General features: G+C 37.8%; 1 protein-coding gene across 1 annotated transcript in view; it reads left to right on the forward strand.

Moving 5' to 3' along the window:
* LOC108746489 overlaps nt 1–26,873 on the forward strand; it is a 344,212-nt gene that overhangs the window by 196,262 nt on the left and 121,077 nt on the right. Inside the window, exon 3 of the mRNA XM_018483301.1 lies at nt 8,385–8,475. Within this exon, the coding sequence (XP_018338803.1) occupies nt 8,385–8,475 (91 nt within the window). The remainder of the gene's footprint in view (nt 1–8,384; nt 8,476–26,873) is intronic.

The following is a 26,873-nucleotide window of genomic DNA, read 5'->3' on the forward strand; positions in this document are numbered from 1 at the left end:
CAAAGGAAAATAAATAATACATAAACACACACACACACACACACACGATAAATATTAATATCAGACTTTTTAAACTGTAAAACGTATAATATAAAACTTTTGTTTGACTTAATGCAATATTATGATCTATTTGAAAACATACAAAAAGGACAGTTTTGCTGAGGTAAAATCTATCTATCATCTAAACTTTAGCTAGATATAGATCTAAAAATAAATTTTTATACCATCAAAATAATTATGTAGGACGCTCAAACGGTTTGCTAAAATGTTAAAACTCTTTGCATATTACTTATGTTTGAGATTCCTACGTTATTTTGGCTCAATAATATTATATTATTTTAGAAAAAATCTAGCTAAATTTTTAGATACTCTAGCAAAATTGTTCTTTCAATGCAGGAATTAGTTTCTCAACTTTTATGTTCAAGTTAGTATTACAGAAAACAATTCATGTGTGACTGTAAATATTTGCTACATTTTCAAAATATTTTTCGCAAGTCTACATCTAAATGTTTGCTTACTTCTTCATTACGTACCTTGTTTTTAGTTCAAATAATTTTGTATTAAGCGACAATTCGAGAAGGACATTTCTATACAGAAGAGTAAAGGCAAATGAAAGGTTCGCATCAGCAAGACGAATTTGTGCCCTTGAATGACGAGATCAAAAATTTCGAGATGGAATCACACGAAACGCTAATCCGTGAACCGAGGCAACATCCATTGGGGGGGAGGGGGGAACTCCTTTTGGTGCCATTAGTCATTAGTGATTCTAAAAGCTCCCAGGGTAGAATATTACGGCGGTAGCCACGGCGGCTTTTACCATACTTCAGCTTTATGTGAGGCTCATTCATCAAAACCCAACAAGCCCAACGGCTTCGTGGGTACGTGGGACGGCAATGGCTCGTACATTGCGGCGAGCTACTTATGATTTGCGATCCTGCGGCATCAGATATTTTCAAAACGACTGAGGAAGAATATGTACTTTAATAAATATGTTGTAAAATTATTTACATACATTTTTTTCTTATAAACGTACAATGTGTCATGCGTACATACTTAAATGTGTAAATAGTTTCATTTATATATTTATGTGTTTATTTGTTATATGCATTAAAATAAAAGTTTATTAAAGACATATAAAATTGTAAAATCGTAACGTTTAAAAAGAGGCGTACATAACACTTTCTAAGTCAGTTCAGTTCAATTAGTTAAGTAAATTTGTCTTGCAAAGAATGAGAAATAAGTATTACAAAATTATATCGGAAGAAAATAATTAGAATCTGATAATAATGTAAAGAAAAGTTATAGGTTAAAAGATGCAAGTTGCGCGTTTTCTTTTACGCTCGCATCGCAGGAAATCATCCTGTCGTGGAAAGACGTAGAAAAGGTGAGAAGCTGTCAACTCTGTCACGCGTCCAATGGACCATGCAGGCGCCCCATTACTCCGAAGCTCCAGAGAGAAATAATAAAAATGCCATTAGTGTCTCGCCGTCCCATGATGCTCTACGATGTGAGCGTTTCACCCCAGATTTCGGAATGATACATCTCATCCCCTTCGACCACTTTAACGTCTTTGTCACGGACTCTCCCACTTGACGAGGTTAATCCTTCTTTCTTGCCTTTTCCTACGTTCCTTCTTTTTCTCCTCGGTCCAGCGATCGAGGCTGGACGGCCTTAAAATCAGTTCACGAGCTGGAACGAAAATAATTGCATCGTGATTCTTCCTTCTTGTTCGTCTTCTTGTCTCTCTCTCTCTCTCTCTCTCTCTCTCTCTCTCTCGCCATTCTCTGTTTTCTTCTGTCGTTCACACGCCCTCCTCTTCGATCCAGAACCGAAAGTATATAAATCCCCAGGCGGGATAGTCGTTGAAAAATAAAGATAAAAATCTCACGGCATCGGGGTTGAATAGGAGAAACGGTGGAAAAAGGCAAATTTACGAATAAACACATCCGTGCCTCTTTATGATGGCACTTTGTGAATCCACCCCGTCCAACGCAGTTGTATGCCGCGCGCATTATTAACTCAACCACCAGAAAATGTCAACGTAGGCAGCCCTTTCCTTATCTCTTTGCTTTTCTTTATTTTACCATTGCTAGCACCCTCTTCATTTTGCCTTTTATCTTTATCGTTTTGTCCGACTTCGTGCGACTCGGTGAATCCAATCTGAAAAAGATACCTTCCTCTGATTATTATCATAAAATATCTTTTGCATATTCACCATCTTCCTCCTTCAAATATGCCTTTTATGCATAGCTATGGAAACTATTAAATATTTTGACAAATATGTTAAAATTATTACAATATTCTTATGCGTTTAAGAAGAATATTATAATTATTATCTACAAATATATAGAAATGCAAAGAATAAGTATCTACATATAATACTCTGAAAATATATCGATATAGCTATCCGCTTTAAATGTCTGATAATGTTAAGTTCTCTCCTTTAAGGAAACGGAAATCGCGAAATCGGTTTACGTATGCGCGATTTCAAATAGACGACTCGGCACGCGGAGATACGATATCGGATTTCCAAACGTTTTAATCACCGTTTTTCTTTTTCCCGTCGCGATTCCTTTTCTCTCTCCAGTGGGGAGGGAGTTCTTCCGCGGAAAGGAGTTATCACCGAAGGAAGCTACGGGCAACCGACGGTTGGCGTAGACCCGGAAAGGGGCTGGGAGGCGCCCAGCGGGGGTTAAAACGACCCCCGCAGCCGGGGCTGAAGTCTGAAAGATAAGGTGCCCCTCTCTTCTCTCGGCCTCCTAGATTATGGAATGGCACTTTAATTACACTAATGGGAGAACCAAATGTTAATTACAATTCGAAGTCTAAAAGAGAGACGATTCGCGGGTCCAAGAAAGAGAAGCTCTGCAAGACGGAGGAAAAGATAGAGACTACGCGAGGGGGGATGGCCCAGGAAAAGAACGAGATGAGATTTGCCTGCACAGAGGAGGGTTGCCTTTTGTGATTAGTATTATTTAATTAAAAATGCCCGATTTCTCACTATTATCCCTTCGCGTAATGTCACACGGCAAGATTTGAAAACTCGTTGGCGAGAAGTCGATTATTTCGTGTTTATTGTGTTCATCTCTCTCTCTCTCTCTCTCTCTCTCTCTCCCTCTGTCTCTCTCTCTTGATTTGTAAAATCATAATATATGTCATTATTTAAATCGTTGTGTGAAAATGGCGATACAAGTATCATCTCATCATAAGTGTATAATAGTTTCCACGTCCTTAACAAATTATAATTATTTTGTGGAGATATTATCGTAATAATATCAATCATTTTATAAGTATTAATTTTCTTTTTGTTTTTCTTATCTCAATCTTTTTTCTCTCTCTCTCTCTGTGTGCGTGCGTGCGTGCGTGCGTGCGTGCGTGCGTGCGTGTGTGTGTGTGTGTATCTATGTGTAATTAAATGTTTTCTTCACGATTATATTATATTTTCTTGTGCATAAAGTTGTCTTTTAATTAATATTTTCTAATGATATGAAAATAAAAAATTTAAAATTAAGATATAATTTTATTTTTTCACATATTTTTAATAATACATATTTTTAATAATTCAAAATTTTCTAAAAAATTATAGTTTACTTTAATAAAAAAATAAATGCAGAAAAGAGATGTCGCTATTTTTTACATATTTGTAATATATGTGGAAAATTAATGTCTAAAAGGAGTATAGAAAATTGGGAAAATTTTGTGGTACAAAATCAATCGTCATGAAACTTGATACAGACATAATATGAGATAAAATATGAAGAGACCTAATCAAAATCGAATGGCTGATTGAGTGGATCCTAATCAAAAACTAAAAAATTGATCTGATTGGTCGTATGACGACAGTACCCGTTTGTTACTCATAAATATATACTAATAAATATAAAGATATACTGATAAATATAAAGACACTAAAGAAACTGAAAACTTTGAAATAATCAATCTACGAGCTCTAAAAAAAGCTTTATGATGCAACAGAAGACTGAAAACGGAAAACTGTGATAAATAGAACGTTTGCATTACGGGGCATGAACTACGCGCTTTGTCGTTTATCAAATGCATCCTTGTTGTTTATCAAATGTTTAACGAGGACAAATAATGCTTGCAAACAACGTTATTCAATCGCCAAAATAAAATTGTATAAGAAACGGACACTGTCGTCACACGACCCACCAGATCTATTTTCTAGTTTTTAATCAGGATCCACTCATTTAGCCATTTCGATTTTGATTAGATTTCTTCATATTTTATCTCACATTTTACGTATGTATTTTACGTGTCAAGTTTCACGACGATTGGTTTTATGCGACAAAATTTTCCTAATTTTCCATACTCTTTTGATGAAATTATTTTTTTTTTAAATTAGATTTGCTTGGCTTTTTTTTTCACAAGCGTGAAATTAGAAATTTTTCCCAGTGTTTGACAAAATTAATGTCAACACGAATTTATAATGTCAACGTGATAACGTCCAAACAATGACGATGACGGGGAGTATCGACGACGAGAGACGATGCGGGCGTGAAGCGAGTTTCAATTTAAAGTTGGACGAACGTGTCGGGATTTCAATGTACAAAATGCGTATGCTAAACTCTTGGCACCCCTCGTGGCGCGCTCCCGGCCTCCCGTTTCTCTCCGTCTTCTCGGGGCTGAGAGCTCCGACAGTCAGGGAGCCGCCCGCGCCGGTGGACAAGGTCCACGCCGACGTTGCGACGGCAAAAATCAGCAAGTCTGATCAGTGGCGCCAAGTAGAAAGGGGCGCAAGTAGAACGCCGCTTGTTGTAGCATGCCCGCACGCGGGACATTCGTCCCGCGTGCACTTTGAAGTTCGTGCCCCAAAGGACAAATTACTTTTTCGAGGCGGTCACCCGGCCTTGAAACCCTTACAGAGCGCCCTTAGATCCCTTTAATGATCGCGGCTGCCGATCGAAGGTAATGCATATCAATGGACGGGACGACGAAACAAACGTCCGATACGCCGATAGTTCCTAATGACTTTCTGAATTTTACTTTTTAAAATGTCTTCCTCCGCGTCGCGACTCGCCTTTTGAGCACACTCACGATATTATTACCGTGATTCAAAGGCTCAATATAAACTTTATAACGTTGACCGGAATTACGGGTGCATCTCAATACAGCTTCAAAGGATATTATTCTTTCGTATACATTTTGTATTTTAGAGAAAGGGAGAGAGAGAGAGAGAGAGAGAGAGAGAGAGAGAGAGAGAGAGAGAGAGAGAGAGAGAGAGAGGGAGAATACAGTCTTTATAATAATATACATATTACAATTTTTAAAAACATACGTCGCTGTTATACATTATATATTTATTTTTGTTGTAAAATGTTACGATTTAAAATATTTATTACTTCTAAAATTATTTCACTATTAGTTTTACTATTAATTATTTTACTATTATATCTCGATAATTTTTTGATATGAAATATTGAAAAAATATTTTTTTAAATTTAATAACAGTTTCTTTGCATAATCTAAAATAAAAGTTCAACTTTCCAAGTCTCATATTTATCTATTCATTGTTGAACCAAACGTATAAAACATATCCGTCTATGTTTGTGCGCATATACGAGTATGTACATATTGAATTGTCAGAAAGACGAAATAGATCGAAAACGACGCATCGATAGTATGACTCTGTCTTAGATCGGCGAGAAGTTTCGCTTCAAGAGTTGGATTACCGCGCGGCTACGGGTGGATTTGAAAATTGTGGGAGAGCCCCCAGGGCTCTTGCGGAGGACGGTGTGGCAGGGTAGAGCGTGATTGATTTTGCATACGACACAGATTGGACAGGTTTGAGAAATTGGACTGGCTTTCTGCCTGGTTTGGCCTCCTATCTCTCTTTCTTCATTGCTCTTGCCTGTTTCTAGTCGTTCTTTCTCTATCTTTCCTTTTCCATCATTTTCCTTCTTGTGCACTATGATACATTCGGGATACATTCGGACCTTGTGTTCGTATATATATGTGTGTGTGTGTGTGTGTGTGTGTGTATTACACATGTGCGTGCATGTAACTCGCATATACTCGCCATATCACCGTGCGTATTTCTACGCGGGTCGAAGAAGGGTTCCCTCTCGTATCTCTTGCAGGGAACGTCGAAGGGGATTGGCCTTGAACGAGCGATTTGTGCGATCTTCGAGGATGTATTTATGAGCATTCTAGCTACCCCCGCCTGAACTTTTATATTACGCTCGCCATTTTAGAGAGTCAGTCTTGCGTGCTGTAAGTTACCGTACACAATACGCGTACACATTTCTGTTATTATTTCTGCATATTATTTCTTAGTTATTCTGTCATTAAATGCTCTTTCGTAGTGATTTTATAAAATGTAATATAAATGTTAACAAAAAATATTTTTGTCAAGAGGTACGATTTTCTTGTTAAATCCATCACGGAAAGAATGGTTTTATTGAAGTGGGTAAAAATTTAATTAGATACAGATCTGAAAATAATATTTTGCTACATAAATGTGGAAGTTGAATGAAAGAAATTATGTAGGATACTTTAGCAAGATGACAATGTAAAAAGTTCCGACGGCCTAGCAATCAGTTTCGGCATCCTACATAATTATTTTGATAATGTAACAAAATTATTTTTTATTAGAGACATCCACCTAAAATTTTATATACTTTATTAAAATATTTTTTCCCACGCATTATAACCCACACATATGTTATTGCAAGAGGATCCTTATTCCTTCTGTATACTTTATAAATCTTTTCATCGAAATATTTACATTACATTGAATATTTTTCGTTTGCTTTGGCGCAAAATGAAAACTATAGTATTGATGAAACTTGAAATTTTTCACGGTAGATGGAAAACGTGCAAAATACGCGTATCTCAAAGCAGTACAACGTGTGATCATGCGGGAAGGCTAAGGAGGGATTGTTGAGCCATCCGGGGCCGCGCTCTCGTCTCTGGCGTTATCCGCCGACGTCGGAGTGGATAACAGGCCGAACGATTTATTCTAAACCTTTATCCGGGGGCGCCCTCCAAATTTATGAAAGAAGACGCCCGTTTAACCGACTCGCTCAGTCATCCCTCACCGCGGTGGTGAAGCTACCCTTCCCTCGCCTGTCTTCCACGCCTCTCTCCGTTACTCTCACGGAGCTCCATCTCGCTTCGGTTTCTCCCTCGGCTTGGCTCGACTCTCCCGCTGTGCTCGCATGTCAGCCCTTTATTTTATACCGAAGCGAGTCAGTCCGATTTGGTCCTAATATTAAAGGGGATGTCTTGGCCTCAGCACGTGATCGGGATGCCAAATCTCTTCGATACGACCGTAATTCTAGTTCTCTTCGAGCTTCGGACAGCTGCGAGTCGTGTCTCTTCTCGATAGTTACATTTTGCATATTAATTAATTGAATCTCAATAACTGTTTCTTTATCAATTAATTAGCCGAAAGCAGCTATATATAAAAAGAATAAGAAATGGGTCTAATTGTAAAGGAAAATTTCAACTATTGTAGGGGAAAAAAAAGGATACCAAAGCAGTTAAATCCCTACTGTTACAAATACTGTTACATATATCCATTAGACATATTTAATAAAAATGGCAGACGCTTGTTTCAAAATCAGCTAAAATCTTTTTTTCAGCTGCAAAACCAGTCAAGTGCATTCTATTTTAATAAATAGAAATCTTTTTTAATACATAAAAATTTTCTTATGCCGGTATCGTATACGTTTTATTAATTAAACAAATTTTTCTTAATTAAAAAAAAAAGATTTTATTGATAACTTGAAAGAGAAAGATTATATAAGTTTATTCGCTCTTGCCACGAATATTTCAAATAGAAAAAACGGGAAATTTTACAAATAGCTATTCAATTGTTCTATACATTGTAAGTATGAGAAGTGTGTGGAGTTTTTATAAATATACACATTACTTTGTAATAACTGTGGATATTCATACAAATATAGATGTACGTCAAAAATATCTAGGCAGAAAAATAAGAACAAAATTAAGATACACTGTTACGCATAGAAAATGGAATATTTGCTCTAGTTTTAACTTATACACGACATTGATATATATTTTGTTGTTGCGTGTTGAATTGGACACAATTAAGCTAAATTTATGTTTTCTCTCAAGAAATCGTATTGATTTTACAAAATGACACTTCACTTGCAATTTCCTAATAATAGCGTTCAAAATAATGGATTCGAACGTTGTCATTTGATGCTCACGAGTGAATTATTCGCTCGTTTTATAATTCAAAATAGCACACTTAGGTTCAACTTTAGTCACGACACATCTGTCTTTCTGCATTACAAAACTCATTCTTAATATAGTACAAGCAATTAAAGAAATGCTTTGCTTATAAATTAGGATTGACGTCGGAGGAATAATTTCACGTAATTCGTTTCCTTTTGCAGTTATACCTGAGCAAAACACGGCAGGCTGCCTTCTCGGCCGATTTGCAGCAGTCTCTCTCACGAACAGTCAGTCCAACCGCACGCCAGCAAGGTAAGTTTTTACATTACTATTTTTGCATCACGCGAGCCATTTTCCTTCCCTCTCTCTTTCTTTTCTCTTCCCATATTTTTGCAACCAAATGAAAAATGATTTATCGCGCAATATCATTCGGCTTACGCTAGAATGGTTCTAGCTGTTTTTTCATCGCTCTTGCGAAACTTTCGGTGCACATGCAATTTCATTAATATCCGAACGATCTATTTTCCTTTCTCGTGAGAGAATGTATCCCAATGTACCGAGAAGATAGACGCAAGGAAATATTGAATAGACGTAAAGCTTTAGTAAGGACTTTAATTTATATACATATGATATAAATAAAATATGATATTTATATAACATATAAAGAGTAAAAAAAATATATTGTTTATTGATAAATATTTATATAATATGTATATACTCCGTTTCTCTATTAAAGTCATTGTTTTATAATAACATTTCGGATCTTGGTAGTCCATTGGTGGCGAATTTTAACTTAGAAATCTTCAGGACGTTCGCCGCTATACAGTGAATCTATTCAAAACGGATTATATGAAAAATTAACAAAATGGCAGCTATTATTGCAGTTTCTATTAGCAAAAAATTCAGTTATATTTTTGTACTCATTGTACGTTGTATAAATGTCACTCAAAACTTTCGTACGTTTAGTTCAGAATAAAAAATTGTCAAAAACAAGCAGTCTGAATCTCCAGTTTCCTTAATAATTTACGAGCTAATTCATATTGAAAGCTATTTATATTAAAACAATCTCTTTTGTATGATATCTAATAATATCTTCTATCAAAGGAAATGTTTTGAAACGTTCAATATTAGAATTATCTACTGTTCGTTAAACATGATCATTGTGCTATTTTTTATGTCTTACGATTTTCATAGGCACAAAATGTAACAATAAGAACGATGGTCGAAAGCAGTTACGGCACTTTTGCCACATATAGTCCCTCAATACAGAATCGCATAAATAATTTAACAATATGGGAAATTGATATGATTGTGTTTCTTAAGAATAACGTCCTGCTTCCAATAAGACGCGCGTGGAATTTAAGAACATCACGACAATGGTATAGGAGCTTTCGTCCGGAGCAAAAATCGTGTTGAAAGTGATCTCTCATAATAATGGCACTTACTGCGATCAAACTTTCTTCTTTTCCCTTCATAGAAAATAGTTGTGAACGAGAACGCCGCCGTCTATATGCGGGTCGCGATTATAAGCGGTCTCGATCACTTTCTGTCTATGCGTTATGGTTGAATTATCGTCGACTTATTCCCCTTACCAGTCACAAAGAGATTTATGTCCAGAACTTTTGAGTTTTTATGTAGATTATAATTATGAATAATTATTTTTGTTTATTTGGAGACACGGTAATGTCTTAGCGCTAAGATAAGTACAGCGACATTTATTACTCTATATATATACATATATACTAAAATGTTCAGACCATAATTTATTCTAAATAAGCGAAACTGGATTTGCTTCAAAGAATTTGTAATTTTAAATAAAGATTGAAGTTGAATTAAATGTAAATATATATATATATATATATATTGGTATATATGTATTTGAATGTAAAAGATACAATCAAAGGTCTAGTTTTCCGGTTAAAGCACTGCCCCAATCAATTTTCGCAAATCTACTTTACTACTGAATTCCGATGTACATTGGAGCTTCAAGAACCGGTCAAACGGCCGGGTCTGACGCTTTCGGAAAGACGAACGGCGGACTCAAGTACTGGAAACAAAAGCCCGGCGTTTCAATTAGGCCCTTTATTAGTTAGCGATAATAGGGCCAGCAGCGGTCGAACCGACATTGCCCTGACCGGATGGCTTGGTTGGCGCTTAACCGGAGGTTACGGTGGCTTGTTTGCGCGGATCCGGCTCTTACGATATTAAGGGCTGACTAGGCAGTCTCTCTCTCTCTCTCTCTCTCTCTCTACCTCCTTGATGTTTAGAGAATCACCCTTACCGGCGCTCTCGTGACCCTTTCCTGAATCCAGACTGGGAGAGATCCTCGCCGCCGGAATCCTTGCGCCTTGCTGGGCCATGCCGATTGATTTTCTTGCGCGTTGTACAAGTTTACGAGGATAAGCCGAGGAGAAGTCGTGAGACGCGGCTCTCCGACGGTGGACGGGTGGAGCGATGAGGCGCGTAAGAGCAAGGAGAACCAGGGGCGTAGCGGTCGAGCCAAGAGGAGGAATTTGTCGCTGAGGAGAGCAGGTCGCAGCAGTCGCCTGCGGCGAGCCGCAACGATCCTCTCGTCCCGTCTGTCGCACTTTACCGCACGATACCGGAGAGAGAGTGAAAGAGAAAGGGGGAGAGAGAGAGAGAGAGAGAGAGAGAGAGAGAGAGCGCAGCTTGCTACTGCTATTGCTACGGGACCGTTCGAAACTAACTTAGGGCCGCCGAAACTACACTCGCTTCCCGCGCCGCAAAACGAGCGGCACGGCTAACAAGGCGGGCGCACGAAATACATTGAATATTGATTCGTGAACGAGAGACGACGGGACGAAGCACTCTGAAAATATTTCTTCAACATTTAGCCCAGCGTATGACAAACAATAAGTGAGATCCATGCGGCCGGAAGTTGCAGTCGCTAATGTTATTTCGTGTTATGGGATAATTTATATTGTACATTTGGACGTGACATCGCTATCGTATATCTGTTGTCTCAGCTTCAAATGGCAGTATACGTTAATATTAACCTTTGGAGCTGACATTCTAAAATTGTCTTTGATTTATCAAAATGCCGTAGTGACTTTATTTCAGTTTCAGAACGATTTCCGGTTTAATCTGATCCATCACGACGATCTATTACTAACGAGTATATCACAATAATGACTGATTCTCTGTATTGTCGCATACGACTGTCCACGTGGCCTGGCAAATTGCATTTATGTCACGTCGTCTCGATCCATATAGCCCGCAAAATCGGTTTTAGTGTAAACGAGGAAAGCCGGGCTAAGGGTCTCTGACTGGGTGGGAAGGTGCGGCGGGAGAATGGCTGCGACATCTTGTATTGTCAGATCCCAACGCGACAAATTCATAATTGCGTTAATGCGGGTACGGCGAGGGTTCTTGCCGCAACCACCGCAAGGCGCGCCATGGCGTCTTGCGGCTGTAAGAGAGGACGATATAGCGCACACAGAAGGGGCACGGAGGGTCGAGCGGCGGGAGGCGGTGGAGTCGTGGAGAGCGGTCCCTTCTGGTACGGGCTCGTTAATCTTCGGAGGATTACGCCAAGGAAGTATCGCCATTGTGCCAGGCGCTCCTCTTCGAGTCGATAATTATTAATTAAATTGGCCGAACGGGCCACTCTGCAATTTATCGACTTATCGAGCATGATTTTATGGCGATATATCGTGTTTTTTTTGGAAACCGGTAACAAATATTTTTAATAACTTCCAAATTTATTGGCGGTCAAGAATAACATGTTTTATGTACACATTATACTCGTATTAATATGTATTCATGGTAAAGTCTCACACACTGCTAGATATTAAAGGAACAATAGTAACTCAACCCCTTGAGTTAATAACATTTTGTTATTTTTAACTTGTGTGTGTGTGTGTGTGTGTGTGTGTTAAAATGTAAATCAATTCATTTCTGTGGTTAGTTTCAAAGTAAACATCGCCAATATGAACGTATGCATTTAGAAATAATAAATCAAATTTGTGTCAAATTTAATAATTTTCTTGAGTTAAACTGTTCAACATTTGTTTAAATTGTTTTAAAAATAACTAAAGTCGAGTATAATTTGACATTATGAATTTAATAGTGCACACTCTGAAAGCTTTAGATATATTGTATAATAATTATATTTTACATTGAATTTTTCTCTCTGTTATAATTTATTTTATTGTTTAATATTTTTATTAAAATTAATCCTCAAAACTACAGCTGTGTATATGAAAACTACACTCAAGTTCTAAAGTGTTCTATTTGAAGTGTAGAATGCAAATAAATATCCACCTATTGATAGAGGAAAATTTTGTCTTTTTTACCTACAATTTAGACCCTCGTAGTACTAATTGTATAGACTGTATATACAAACGTCTAAAATTTTCATAAAACTTTATTATTATTATAATTAATTAATTAATTTATAAAAATTTTATGATTATATAATCATCATATATATTCTATTTCAATCAAATACACGGTTAATAAAATGCAGATGCTCTTAGGATATTGCAATCAGACAGAAAAATTCGGTTTGTATTTCTCATATCTGACAGGGTTAAACCAATAGTCTGGTCGTTCCCGGAGCGTTGCCGGGAAACGTGCCGACCAATACTAAATGAAAGGCCAGCCACGAAAAAGCTCAACTTGTAGGTGCTTCATTTCAGTTGGCCGTAGACAATTGAATCATCGTCAAATCATAGCGGGAGGGTCATCAAATCTGCACGAACGGGCATGAGAGCGCGACGAGAGAGAAAGGGTTGCGCGCCGGCCGACTCAGTCGGTCGGCCGAGGGTAAAAAGGACGGAATTGCGGAGAAAGCGGGAGAAAACGGCGACGAACGAACGGGCCGAAATAAAACAGTGATATCGAGGCATTTCACGCACGAGCGAGAGCGTTTAGCAGATTCAACGTGCGTGCCGGCACTCCGCCGTTTCCCTGCCGCGGTGAAACGTCCCTCTCTCGTTTCCCTCCCACCTCGATGGGAGCACTCTCATTCTCTCCATTTCTCTCGCTCCTCTTAGCGCGCTCTTTACCCTTTTCTCTCTTGCTCTATCACCCTCACCACGGGCCTCGCTGAAAAATACTGCTCTCGCTGACACCTGTGGCTTCGACGTTCTACATATGTGCGCACGTAGCACGTCGAGTTACCACTGTCGATGAGAGAGGAAGAAACGAAGGACGACGAAATTGATAGTGAATGTCGAAAATTCTCATAAAGTCCATCGAGCGTTATGCGAGGCGTGATCGGGTGACGTAACCTATTTTGATTGGCACGATAAGTGTTCAATTCAGCAGCGGTGAAATTGAAACGATTACGTTTTATTACAACAGATTATGAAAATTTTATTTTTGAAAACGATAATTCGGTGTTTTCTGATTTTACTGTTTATTAAAATGCGTTGCTTTAAAAGTTTTAAAACAGCTTGTTCGAAGTTGTAATTTATTAGAAATATCGAGGAATTTTCAGCCAAAAATGATTATTGAACGTACAAATGAAAAATAAAAGGATAATGCTTGCTATTTTGATTTTTGTAGAAAAAGAAAATTTTGTGTTGTCATTCAGGAGGGTTTAAGAAGATTATGACAAAAGAGAAATAAGCTCTATTAGTGATGGACTTTGCATATCTTAAGAATCCCCATAATTACTTGCAATTATTTTTTTTGTTGCGGCTTTGTTGCTTCATTTTTATATATAGCTTTCCGGCTAGATTACTTCTTGGATCTATGTAGACCATCAGTGTTGTATTGTAGATCCAAGAAGTAAGTATTATTGGATTTAAAGAAAAGAGATCTGTGTATATCACAAAGCACAGCACATAAATTTTTAAAGATCATAAAAATATTATGTTTAAGGACTTCGGAAAAATTTGTGTCATCTGATAAATTGTAACGTTATCAAGATATTTATCAGATGACGCAAACTAGGATTTTTTTCGAAATGCTTCGCTACGATATTCTTGTAAGAGAATCCTTAAAAATTTACCCGCTGTGCTCTATTACACAGCTATTTCCAAATTCAAAAATAATTGTGACATTATATGGATATTATATGGAGAAAAATAAATAGATTACATTTTGAAGCATCGTTTATTTAATTGCTAAATTAAAATCAGTGCTAACAAAAATGTCGATTTTTTTTTAAATTCTGTAAAATTACGTTGTGTTTCGGTATACACTTCTGAAGATCTATAGTTTACGTTATGTTTAGTATAAATTGACAGTGTATATTGGAGCACGATCTTGTTTTACTATATATAATATAAAGTGATGCTTTTGATATTATTTTATAAAAATTTTATAATTAGTTTATTTGATAACATCCTTTAATATGTATAGTACAACATATTTGACGATATATATACACACACACATATATATCCATAATCCACAGATTATTTTTAAGAATAAAAAGTGAGTGAATGTTGCAACATACGAGTATTCGTGATGTATTCCTATAGACGCTGAAGAAGCGAAGGCGAATCCGCAACGTCGAACAATTAATCGATACGGTACGTTACGGAATCGCGAATCTACCACGCTTCGAAAGCGACAAAAGCGCGCGAATAGAGGGGTTGTGCCTCGTCGCGGGTGACCGACAACGGGTGCGCATAGGAGCAACCCCTAACGCGGGCGTGAAATCAGGCGCCGGCCAGGACGTCCGTTCGACTCGGCGGCCGGCGGACAATAAGAATCGATATCTTAATTAACGAACGCCGGTGGGCGTCCGATGAGCGAACTTCTCGTCGGGCAGAAAGGGGATGCGAAGGGGTGTGAAGAGAAGGGAAAACGGGGGAACAAACGCAGGGAGATCCGGACCTGCGTTTTCGATGGGGTAGCAAGGACGGCGGACGCCTGACCGGAAGCGAGAGTCTGCGGAGCCCTGCGAACCTCGTTCTACCGGAAGTGCCATTCACGCGGCCCTCTCGCTCTCGTCCGCCTCTTCGCCGATTCGGTCGTTCGTCGTGGTCGTCGTCGTCGCCGCCGTAGTCGCCGACGCTGATACGTTTCTGAATAAACAATACAACTTCCCCATAGCCGCAACCCTCGAAAAAAGTTTAGTCGGGTGGTGCCGTTAAAAAAATATCCGCGATTCGATGGCGCCGAACTGAATTTTTTGTAAAATGTTGTTCGTGTTCGCGACATTCTGACGACATCTCGACGATTAATAAAAATAGATAACTTTTATCTTTTAAAAAAATTTAGCTAATATATAAATCAAGATACAAAAAATTCAATTCATACTAATGATAAGATTGAAGAAGTAATATCTGTCTTTTGAACAAATTACAAATTTTTTTTCGATATGTATTCCTTATTTTGATAAATATTGTATTACATAGAAAAAAACTTATTAATAATATCAAATTGAAATTTTTTATTGATAATTAATGATAATTTTTTGTTGTACTTTAATAATTAGTATATTTTTTATAATTTTTTGATAATACTTTGACATGTAAATAATAATTAAAAGATCCAATTTAGCAAGTTAAATATTTGTATTAAAATATATATTGGAGATTTTTCGCAAAAATATTTTATATACATTATGATTGCGATTGTGATTGTGCGGAAATATATACGTTTCTTTCCGGTATGACGAGCGTCTCTCATTTATGACGAACTGTTCTGGCGGCGCCATATTCCCGGAGATTGAGATATCTCTGAGATCCGTCCGGCTCGATTAATATCGCCGCGAAGGAAACGAGGCTGGGTAAATTAACGAATTGGAGGGCGCCCTTTCCAAGACGCTTTTACCGCGACTGGCTAATCCGATAAAGTGACAGCTTCGCACGAACCTTTTTGCTCACGCTGACATTCTGCCCGATGGGATATGACACTAAGTATTCTATATTGACTAATAAACCGATATTCTGCGGCTTCCCCACTAACGAAGTCTTGCTCCTTTCTTTCTTTTTGTAACAATGCTGCTTCCTGGATCTTTCTTTGCAATTCACGGATTCGTAATGTATTGTATTGTATTTTCACGTAATGATTTTTAATTCAAAACGATCAGATTCTTGAAGCTGCCCTTACGTAATTCAAATTAGAGACTCACGTAAATTTCCCTGCTCCATCTTCTCCTTGCGATCGTCGTTCACACTCTCGGCGTTTCCGCTCCGCTCGCCCGGGAATATTTTGACACAGGACACAGCTGGAGAAACCTCGTCAAGGCCGCATTGGTGGAGCGCCTCAATCAGGACTCGCTTTGGAACCCAATTTCACGAGAGAGAGACTATTTGCGCGTGCTTTGGCCGGCACTAGGTTTGACCTCTCGTTAATCACCAAAGGATCCGAAGCACGAAGGCGAGTCGGACAAGCTGTGTAGTTGACCGCAATGGCTGACCGTTGGCCCGGTGGACAAACCCTTAAGGTTACCAAGGTACAGAATCCTACGATCTGATAGGGCATTTAAGGAAATCCTTGAAATAGAAGACTTCATGTTTATTTTTTCGTCGTGAAATTTACTCCCTAACTATGAATCTCAGCACTAGCGCCAAAAAAATTAATGTCCTTCACGTGTAATCTTCAAAATTGCTAGAATGCATCCGCATTAATCGAACTTGTGGGATGAGCCAATATTTGGACTGTAAGCGATACGTTTGCCACTGAAAGCGATACGTGCAGTGATTTCACGCAGGTTGAGGCATCGCCCCGAGCAATTCTCGTTGGCTTGTACACGACGCCTAATCGCTGTATTAGCTGGCTTTGTGGTTTAAGCTATGCTATTGCCGAATTAGGGGTGATTCGCTTCGAAACACACCCTCTCGCGTTTGTGCCATCTAGGTGAACATAACGCGTGTTTGTATTTGCAACATTAGCGTTGCTAAGTTGTCCGCAATATTTCGGATACTTCACAAAGTTATCACCTTTGAATATATCTTGAATTTTCTAGACATGCCTATATGTAGAAAGACCTGTCTATATTTAATAGTGTTCCTTATAATACGAAGTATATTTATAATGCAGAGTTCATTATTGTGGTATCGGGTTTGGAACCAAATTGTAATTATTGATCAGAAGCGTTGATGCAAATTTGATTAAAACTTCCTTTAAGTAGTTGTATCTTTCTTGCCTTATAATTTAGATTTAGACAATTTTGAGCATGAAAAATAATAAGATCTTACTGTAAAAGTCGGCGTTAAGTTAAGCAAAAGTTCAAGTAATAAATAGTTAGCTTTATTTACGCATTTTATAGAAATGAAATTTAGAATCACGCGAACTATTCTGATGAAACTTGACGATGCATGGTTTTCGACAGATTTACATGGCTTATTATACATTGGACCGCCATAGCCTCTTGGCGCATATCGTTTGTTGGTTTTGTGGTGTACCATAACGCTGCCTTCCTCGTAACCTCTTTCCCTTCTCTTGGGAAAAGCGAGCTTTTGGCAACATCGTTCACTAAAGGGCTCCTTCCGCCACGCCGCCTTCATATTATAGACACGAATAAAATCTGATCATGAGATTTACGAGAATCGTGAATTCCTATAAATCCACAGTGTCTAGCAAAGAGAAAGAAATAACCATTTAGTTTAAAAATGTTTATGGAACATTTGTATTATGTCTAATAATATTTTTATTGATAAAATTTTACATTTACATTGGATTTATTTTGCAGTGATTCTATTTTCTAATATATTATCTAACAATATTGTGAGAGCCATCAGCTTGAATTGAATTCAAATTGAGAGAGAAATAAATTTTTTATTTTATCCTGCGTTAAAATAGTGAAATTGAAGTTCGGAAACTATTATTTTAAAAAGATGTCATTATACTTCTTTCTTTATTTTAATTCAAGTTGGTCTTTGATTTCGTCGGTGTTTGCATCAACGCCTCGAAATCATTGCTTGATTACGTTGGATAAAAAGCCCAACAGTCCCCTTCGATGCAGCTTTTGACCTCGGCGTGAGTTCGACCGCAGGATCCACGCAGAAGAACGAGATAGATGAAGACGGGGAAGAGGTGCAAGAGAGAACAAGCGGAAGCACACCGCGGGGGATAAACAGAGGTGACGTAATTACCGAGATTAATGCGGCCTTGAGCTTTCGGTGGCAACCGAAGCTCCCGGTGCTTGCTTTTATCTCACAAGCTATCATCCGGTCCCGCTTCTCCTTCTCCAATCTCTCTTGCCCCCTTCGCCGCCGGAAAGTAATTTGAGGACGAGAGGGAACGGTTTTAAATTTTACTTATCCGTAGGACTTAGATTTACTTGCGTCGCTGACGCCGCGGGCGGCCAACTCCGTTTTTGCAGGCAATGTCTGTCACAATGCTTCTGCATGATACATACGCCAGATTAAAAGAAAATGTTTTGATCAATCAATTATGATCTGGAAAGATAGAAATAATATTGTCGTGTACTTATTTACAGTTGATTCTAAAAGGATATGATAAATAAGAGACATCCATGCGCTACAATGACTTAAGTTGAACTTATTTGTTGAATTATTGTTGGTTATGTATAATACGATAGATGTAATGAAGCAACAATACAGATTTGCAAGCTTTCACGAGAATCCTTTCTTCTGGACAATAGCTAAGAAGAAGAATTTTCGCTGACACCCGGCGTGGCTTCTTGCAGCAATTCTCTCTGGGCGTCGTGAGATTTTCCGTAGACGACACCCGTAGTAGCGGTCGGGTGCCGAGATTTCTCCGTCTCTCTTCGTAGGCAATACGAGAGGACGAAAGAGAAAGCAAGAGAGAGAGAGAGAGAGAGAGAGAGAGAGAGAGAGAGAGAGATAGGAAGAGAGAGCGAGGGAGAAGAGAAGTCTTCCTTTCACCAAAAACACCGGGTGCGGCTGCTCTTCCTCCCGCACTTCATAGAAGAGGGCCACTATTCACGTCGCCTCACTGGCACCCCTTTCTTTCCAACCCTCACTACCCCTCGTCGTCGTAGTTCGCGTTGTCGTCGTCGTCGTCGTCGTACGCTGGGGTACGCCGTTGCCTGCTCGAGACAATGATATCACAGGAAAAGAGGAGAGCGTCTCGGCCCGCTTTACAACTCCCGGCGGGGCCAACGTTACCGGGGCGAAATTAATATCATAAATAATATCGTAAAAAAAATACAGCCCGCAGCGCCCACCGCCGTCACGCCGGCGTTACCGCGAAACCGTTTCTCTCGCGTCTTGATAAAGGAAACGAGAGGAGCGGTTAAAGGAGAGAAAGAGAGAGAGAGAGAAAGAGAGAGAGAGAGGCAGGAAAAAGGATGATGAGAGCGGAAGAAAGAAGGGAATACGCAAGAAGGAGTCTCCTTCTTAGGGGAAGTCGAAATGCCAGTAAGATCTCGGATTAAGCCGAGCAACGTACCAAGCGCTTTCCCAGAGCACATAATCTTGAAATGCGACAGCTTTATTTCGAGAGAATTTGAATTCATTTTTATGCTACTTTTAGTCGTGGGATACAACGTGTCTTGAAAAGAAAACATCTTCCGCCACTGTATTGTTCTTAAAACTAAGTAATCTGTTAAATAACAATCTCGAGGTATTGAGTAGTATAAAACAAAGAAGTTGCTTGTTTTTTGACACTAAGAAAATTAACAAAAAAAAGATATAGTTAAATATATATATATAATACTTCAATATATAATTATACTGCTTACGGAATTTGTCAACAGGTAAAAAATACGTCTTTTTATTTAAAAAAAATACCGAGTGCTGAGACCACCCATATACCACTTTTATCTTGAAGGCGAAATATTTTTGGGAAAAATGTTTCAGACAAAAAAGTTGTAGGATTTAAAAAGATCTATTCACTGATCGTACAGCCGTTTGACCTTGGGTGGCGTCACCAAGGTCAGATCAAGGTCAAATTGAGATTTTTTAAAATGAAACATTCTATCTTTGATGCCAGAATTTAATAACTGGCGTCAAGAGCTTTTCAAAACACTATAATAAAGTTCATTTTCATTAAGTACTTTTCGAGTTACAAGGCTTGAAACTTGTATTCAGTACCACCGGCATTATTACGCAAGGTGTCCGATTGACACGGCTAAAATCTCTTAAATGTTGTTCAGAATCGTGTTTTGGATAATATTTATCAAAATCAAAGCCATTGTAGGTTGTACTTCTTATTTTCATTTTTACATACAAATGAATTTTTAGTGCAAAAATCAAAATAAGAAGAATAATCTCCAAAATCAAAAGGATGTGATTAGTGATTAATAGAATTTTTTTCTAAACTCTACAATTTTTGTCTGAAGCATTTTTCTCAAAAATACTTTGCTTTCGAAACAAAAGGGGCGTACAGTCCCAGATACCTGGTATTAAGTTCAAACAATATTTTTCGCAATACATTAAATTATTTACAATTCTTATAATGCTTAGATTAATATTAAATTATTAAGATACTTATTAGTATCGAAAATGATTAAATTTATCAATTTAACATGTGATTATATATTCTAATTCTATTCATGATAATGTAATTTCAAAATCGAAAAAGATCTCCGCAGGCTGATAGCAGAATTGGATATGTATATAAATTGACTCTGTGAAATATTTAAGAACTAAAATTCGCTTTGACCAAAAATATATTAATTTTTTTGCTTGATTAAAAAAATATGTTAAAGTCGTGTTTTGATAATTGCTTTATTAAATCACTGTTTTTTTTCCCATAAATTATCTAATTATGATATGTAATTACCAAGCACTACTACATCCGCTGTATCAATTTCACGCCTTATAACTCTCGATCGTGCATATTATGCATCGTTTGCTACGCATAGCATTAGGATTCGCCTTCCTCTGCTTCTCTCATCCATTTCCTCCTTCGCAGCTCCTAACTAACAAAAGCTCCGTATATCCTGCTCGTGCTCGGGACGACAACTGCGATACACGGCGATGGGTATATATCGTCGGCGCGTGTTACGGTCGTAGCCGCCCTTCTCTTCGCTCATGTGGCTTGATGTTTCTCGCCGAATAGCAATATAATCACCCTGATGGCACAAAGCGGCCACCCCTACGGCGGCAGCCTCGCCGCGCCTTCCGCGCCATCAAACGCTGATGATACAGACGATACGACGTATGTATATGCGACAACGCTAATTCGCGTCATTGTCACCGTTTCTTGCATGAGACTAGGCGAAGCCACAGGTAGCTGAAACTCACCCTTGCACGTTCGCACTGCGCTATCGTCGTCGTTTGTCGAAGACAGGCGTGAAATATTGTCTGGATACACCGACAATCGAGCTCCTAGTCGATGATATTTGGAGTATTGTTCCGCTGAGAGAAAAGACAAAAACGAATTCTTGATCACAGTAAAGAGTGTAATATGTATACCTTATAAGTATAGTTTAGAATTATTTTGAGATGCTGTTAAAACATACAAGTAATCATCAACACACTGTGACAAGAGAACCATATTTATTTATTTAAAATAAATTATAATATTATGCGCAATGAAAATTATATATTTACAGCCCTTTAACATGTTTAGTTTCAAGTTAATTACATCTTTTTGAGATGTTTATTAGTATCAACATTATTACTTATCAATTTAATTCGTGATATTATTATATTATCACTTCGGCTTACACAACAAACACACACACACACACACACACACACACACACACACACCACAGAACTGGATACGTATTACAATAGATCGGGGAAAAAGTTTTTTCGTATTTAAAAAAATTTTTTTGCAAAAGTTTTTTATTTGTTGCGAAATTTTTGTTATAATTATATTATTCGCTAGAGCAAAGTTTCAGTTTTAAAAATCTGTTTTTTAAATCCTAATATGATGATTTTTATCGAAGTTATCAATATCGAAGAGCAATCAAAGTCAGAGAGCTCCTTCACTTAACTCGCGAATAACTCATGAACAGAAAATTATAGAAACATTTAAAAAAATGATTTTCTAGGGAAAGCTTCACGATAGGTAGTTGAAAATTTTCGTAAATTTTTTTTGGGCATGTGAGAGATCCCAAAGTGAAAAGAAAATTTTTCATTTTTTAGCTCGTAGTTTTTAAAATGTAAAAATTTCCAAACTCATAGAAACTCAAAAAATATAGTAACCTTTCGAAAATAGAGATTTCAAGCTTTAAAACTCTTTGTTTAAATTTAAATTTTGTTCATTTTTTACGAAGATATTGTATATTCAATTTTGAATTAAAAAATACGAAGAAAATTTTCCCCAATATATAATTTCATACGAAAAATGTTATTCAAGCACTGAAATCCAACTCAAATCGATAATGCCTTCCTTACTCAGTTGTATATCCGCAGTTCTAAGACTCTCTGTTTAAAACTATTACATTGACATGCCGTCAAAATAATTACTAATTAACATATTATATATATTATATAATAAGAGAATTAATTTATAAAACCATTTATTTGTAAAATTATAAAAACTATAATATTTTATATTGTACAAATATAATTTTTTATGTAATAATCTCATACTTTATTATTTTTTCCCCTGTTAATCATTCAACGATGATTATTGTGAGAGATATTTTAAGTTTTTAGAGATATTTTTTTTCTTGTTGCACGTAATCGTGCACCATATTATGATTGTAACAAACTTAAATAATTTGATATTGTTAAAACATTTGACTCGCGGATCTCGAGAAATTCATCCATCAAAAGAAGTAGCCGCTCATTAAGATTCTGGTTGTTTGCCAGGATGTCGGACTTCGAAGATCTCTTCCGTGGGTAATTGCATCCTCAAAGGGTTAGTCATTGGAGTGTAGCCCGCGGCAAACCTAAGAACCTTAAATCTCTCTAGAGCATCGCGCCTTTTCGTCTTTTCGGGGGAGAGATGTCTTTTCCTCGAGAAGTAGGGTTGTCTTCTAATGGAATTAAAACTAAGCTTACAGATAGCAAAAGTGTCGGTCGTTCATCACGCTAAATATTTCGTTATCTATATTCTTGTACCTGTTGACAGACGCACATTTTGTCGTCAAGTATTTATCAGAATTTTTTACGTTAAACGTCACATTTTTGATTGATTTCATTTACCCGATTAATTCATATAACACTTCAATGCTTTAGAAAAAGAGAATATTCTTTACTTGCCATTAAATCTGTATTGCTTTTTACTTTTCATGGAATTAACTTTTTCTTTCAGAACTACTCGACCAATTCGGTTGAATATATGAACGATCATTGCATCTGGAATAAATGGGTTAGAAACTATTGGCGCGCGCTTCCAAGTCATCTAACATGTTGCCAGATTAAATTGGCCTTAGCCACGAAAAATTCTCTACGCGATATAGTTACAAATATCTTTTTTACATCTATAATGATTTGCACGTAATTTGTCAAGTGCTAGGAAAATTATTTATAATTCGTTTATAAAACTATTTATAATATTTTTCAAAGCATCTATATGGAAAAGTATAAGAATATATAAATAATATTAAGAAAATAAGACATTTTATGAAAGATAAGTTGAATAGAGCTTTTTCAATTTTGTGGAAAGTGTATTTAACTTTAATCTGATGACACCTGCATCAAAAATATTCATTGTGTCTCTCAAATAGTACAATAATTGCCACCTTGAAAGCGGCACGAGGCATTTAAAGGATATTGAGAGAGTACGGCGTTTTATTTTTATCCATTCGGCTTCGGGCTTCTTACTGCGATCTTAGTGGCGTCGTAAACTGTGAGTACATAAACGAACTGAGTCAATAACCGGCGGCGTGGAATCTCCCAGGCAAGACTTTACTACAATTCGCATTTTCATGGCGGATGGAGTTACGGTTTATTAAAAGAAAAAAAAGCTTTGACGTTTGTACTCTGTGAATGCCTATAAAAAAATGCCGTACATTTAGAGAATGCATCTGCGTGATAATAACTTAAAAACGTAAAACTTTAATCTTTGCTAAATCATGATCAAAGCAGAAATGATAAAGATTTTTATAAATTAAATAAAAATTAAAAACGATATGTATTGATCAGAGACATTGGATTATGAAATTTTTATCGTAATTTTGATAAATTATTTAGTATTTTTAACTTACACGTATTACAAAACTTAGTTCTATCGAACTCTCTAAAAATTTTAGAATGAAAACATTCTGAGAGTGAAGTCTTACGTTAAAAAAAAATTGAAAGTTGAGCCACTTTTTTTAGACTGATTAAATTTTCACTATCTAGAGTGAGATTCTACTCCAAAGAATTTGAACAGCAATATTGATTAATTTTTAAATAAAAATTTTGAGAAGAATTCTTTCTAAAGTTGACATATTTACATGACAAGAATGAATTAATATCATTTTTTATTCCTTCATCTAATGGAAACGCCATCCGAAAGCAAATCTGCGTTAGAAACCGCCGTGGGACACGATTAATTATGCCGGTGAAGTTGACCCTTGTCTTCGCATATCCCACATTTTATTGCCTTCTACGGGCTGTCGCACGCGGTCGCGCTCAGGAGACCCGACAGTTTCGGTATTACCGAAACGGTAATGCGCGAATGCCGGGAATTCAGGAAGGTACTCGGTCCCTCGGCTGGATCTTGGTGGCGAATTTGCGCGCCATAGAATTCGCGAGCTATTCGTGGAGCGCGAATTTTCCTCGATAGGTCGCTAGGTTGGCCGGTACATCCGGCTAGGATAGCAAGAGATAACTGGGCCGGCACCGAGAGACTGGGATGAATAATGAAGTGAGTCGCGCCTCGCCCGGAAGGCCAGAGATTCACCCGGGCCCGGTCTAGACCCCCGAGATTAGCCCTGAGTTATGGCGTTAAGATCACATCTAATTGTATCAGTTCGGGCCACCCGAACCAGCCTCTATCTACCTATCCATCTGTACCGGCCCGCGCGCCACTATAACCTGCTTACTTGGCCCTCCTTCCGCGTCTCTTCCACGCCATTGACCGGGACCTTAAACGCCGGTCGACCATCGATTTGCTTAATCTTGCGCTTTGCGAGGACTTTACCAACTCGCGACCCCCCCTCTCTCCTGTTCGGCGCGATTTCGCTCAACACGGTTTATCGGGATTCTTACCCTTGCCTCGGCTACTTATCAAGACGAGTCTCTTCTCCGCGTTCTCTACTCCTTCGAGTCCATTCCGAGTCTTTCAGTATTTGTGTTATTAATTTAATTTTAACGTTCGCTTCAGTATAAGTTCCGAGTCTCACGTGGAAGATAAAGATTATCGGATTGCATTAGATAAACGAATATTATGGGGTTTATAAATAGAGAGAGAGAGAGAGAGAGAGAGAGAGAGAGAGAGAGATAGACGTAAATATAGTCTACTATTTGTTAAGAGGATGCGTTTTTATACGATCGTATTTCGCGGCTCACTGACAAAATAGGGAAGTCCTTAGGCATTTCTGATCCTCCTTTCTTCTGGCTAAATACCTTACGTCGCTCCGGGTTATCTCTCAGTGGGAGAGAGTTCCAGGAGAGGAAGCGATGAGCAGAGAGAGAGCGAGAGAGAGAGAACGTGAGTCTATAATGGTTTCCTTGAGGCTCATTCGCGTCCTAGGATAGGGTCGTCTACCTCGCATATAGTTTCTCCATCGGTTCGAACACCTATAGGGTGTACCGATTATTTTACCTTTAAAATCCGTCAAATATCTATCATCAATTATTTAACTGCGCTGAAACGCAATTATTTAACTGCGTAGAAAAAGTGATGTAATGTATTAGAATATAAGACACAAGTACAATTTTTAATTAAAAAATAATTTCGATTTAAAAAGTTTATACTACTCGTATAATTTAGAGTTCTCTAATTCATCAAAAATATATATTTGGAAATATATCTAATTGTCCTTTTAAATAATATTGTATATAATTTTCTAACGTCTGTATCTCCCTCAGATATTCGCTCGATGAATACGGCAAGTTTAATCACTTCCAGGGTGCCGACTTTGTGTCGGCATACCACGATGCTTTCGAGTCACCTGATAAGAGCGGTTGGGCCAGAGATATTAGTAAGTTTGCGCTAGGAAGGAGGTGAGGTCTAGAGGAGGACTAGCGCGAGTAGCGGAGAGGCATTAGAGGTTGGGGATGATCACTGAGTGCGCGGCACTAATCAAGACGCATGATTATAGGCCCCAGAGAACCCTCGAGTACCAGGCTACCGTCATTTCTAGCCAAAGAGGAGCTTCCAGCGCGTTTTCCGCGTGTTCGTCGTCGTCGTTGTCGTTTGTAGATTACAAGCCATTGCTTTTTGACGTAGTGTATCTTTCTTGCATTATAATCATCTTTGAATGCCACGGCATTTCGAATTTCGATACTGCATGAAATGCCGGACATACGCGCTTTACTCTTAATAGATAAAGCCAAAAGATTCTGATTGAAACTGAAGATCATGCTCGAAGTTTATAGTGGTTGCAGTTGAACAGCGTACTTATTATTAACGCTCTTGGCGAACGCCTCCAGAGCAATAAACGTTAATAGTAGAACACTAATAAACAGTGGATACATTAAACCGTGTGTAATCCCGTTAATGGATCGTTACTCGTCGCTCGATCAATCGTTAAGCACCGTTGGTGTAATTGCAACCGTCGATATCAAACTGTCGGTGCTACGTTTCACGGTTATTGTATCGTTGTCGAATAGTCCTCCTAATCGATCGCGTCGTCTTCCTTTTAGTACCGTTTAACCATTTCCAAGAGTGACAATTTGTCGAATAACGTTTCGCATATATAATTAAATGCTTTTCCCACTTCTACACGGAAAGGACAGTTTTTTTCAGCAAAAGCTGGAGTATCTAAAAAATTAGATACAGATCTGAAAACAATCTTGTTG

Source organism: Trachymyrmex septentrionalis, unplaced genomic scaffold (genome assembly GCF_001594115.1).
Source record: "Trachymyrmex septentrionalis isolate Tsep2-gDNA-1 unplaced genomic scaffold, Tsep1.0 scaffold172, whole genome shotgun sequence".
NCBI lineage: Eukaryota > Metazoa > Arthropoda > Insecta > Hymenoptera > Formicidae > Trachymyrmex > Trachymyrmex septentrionalis.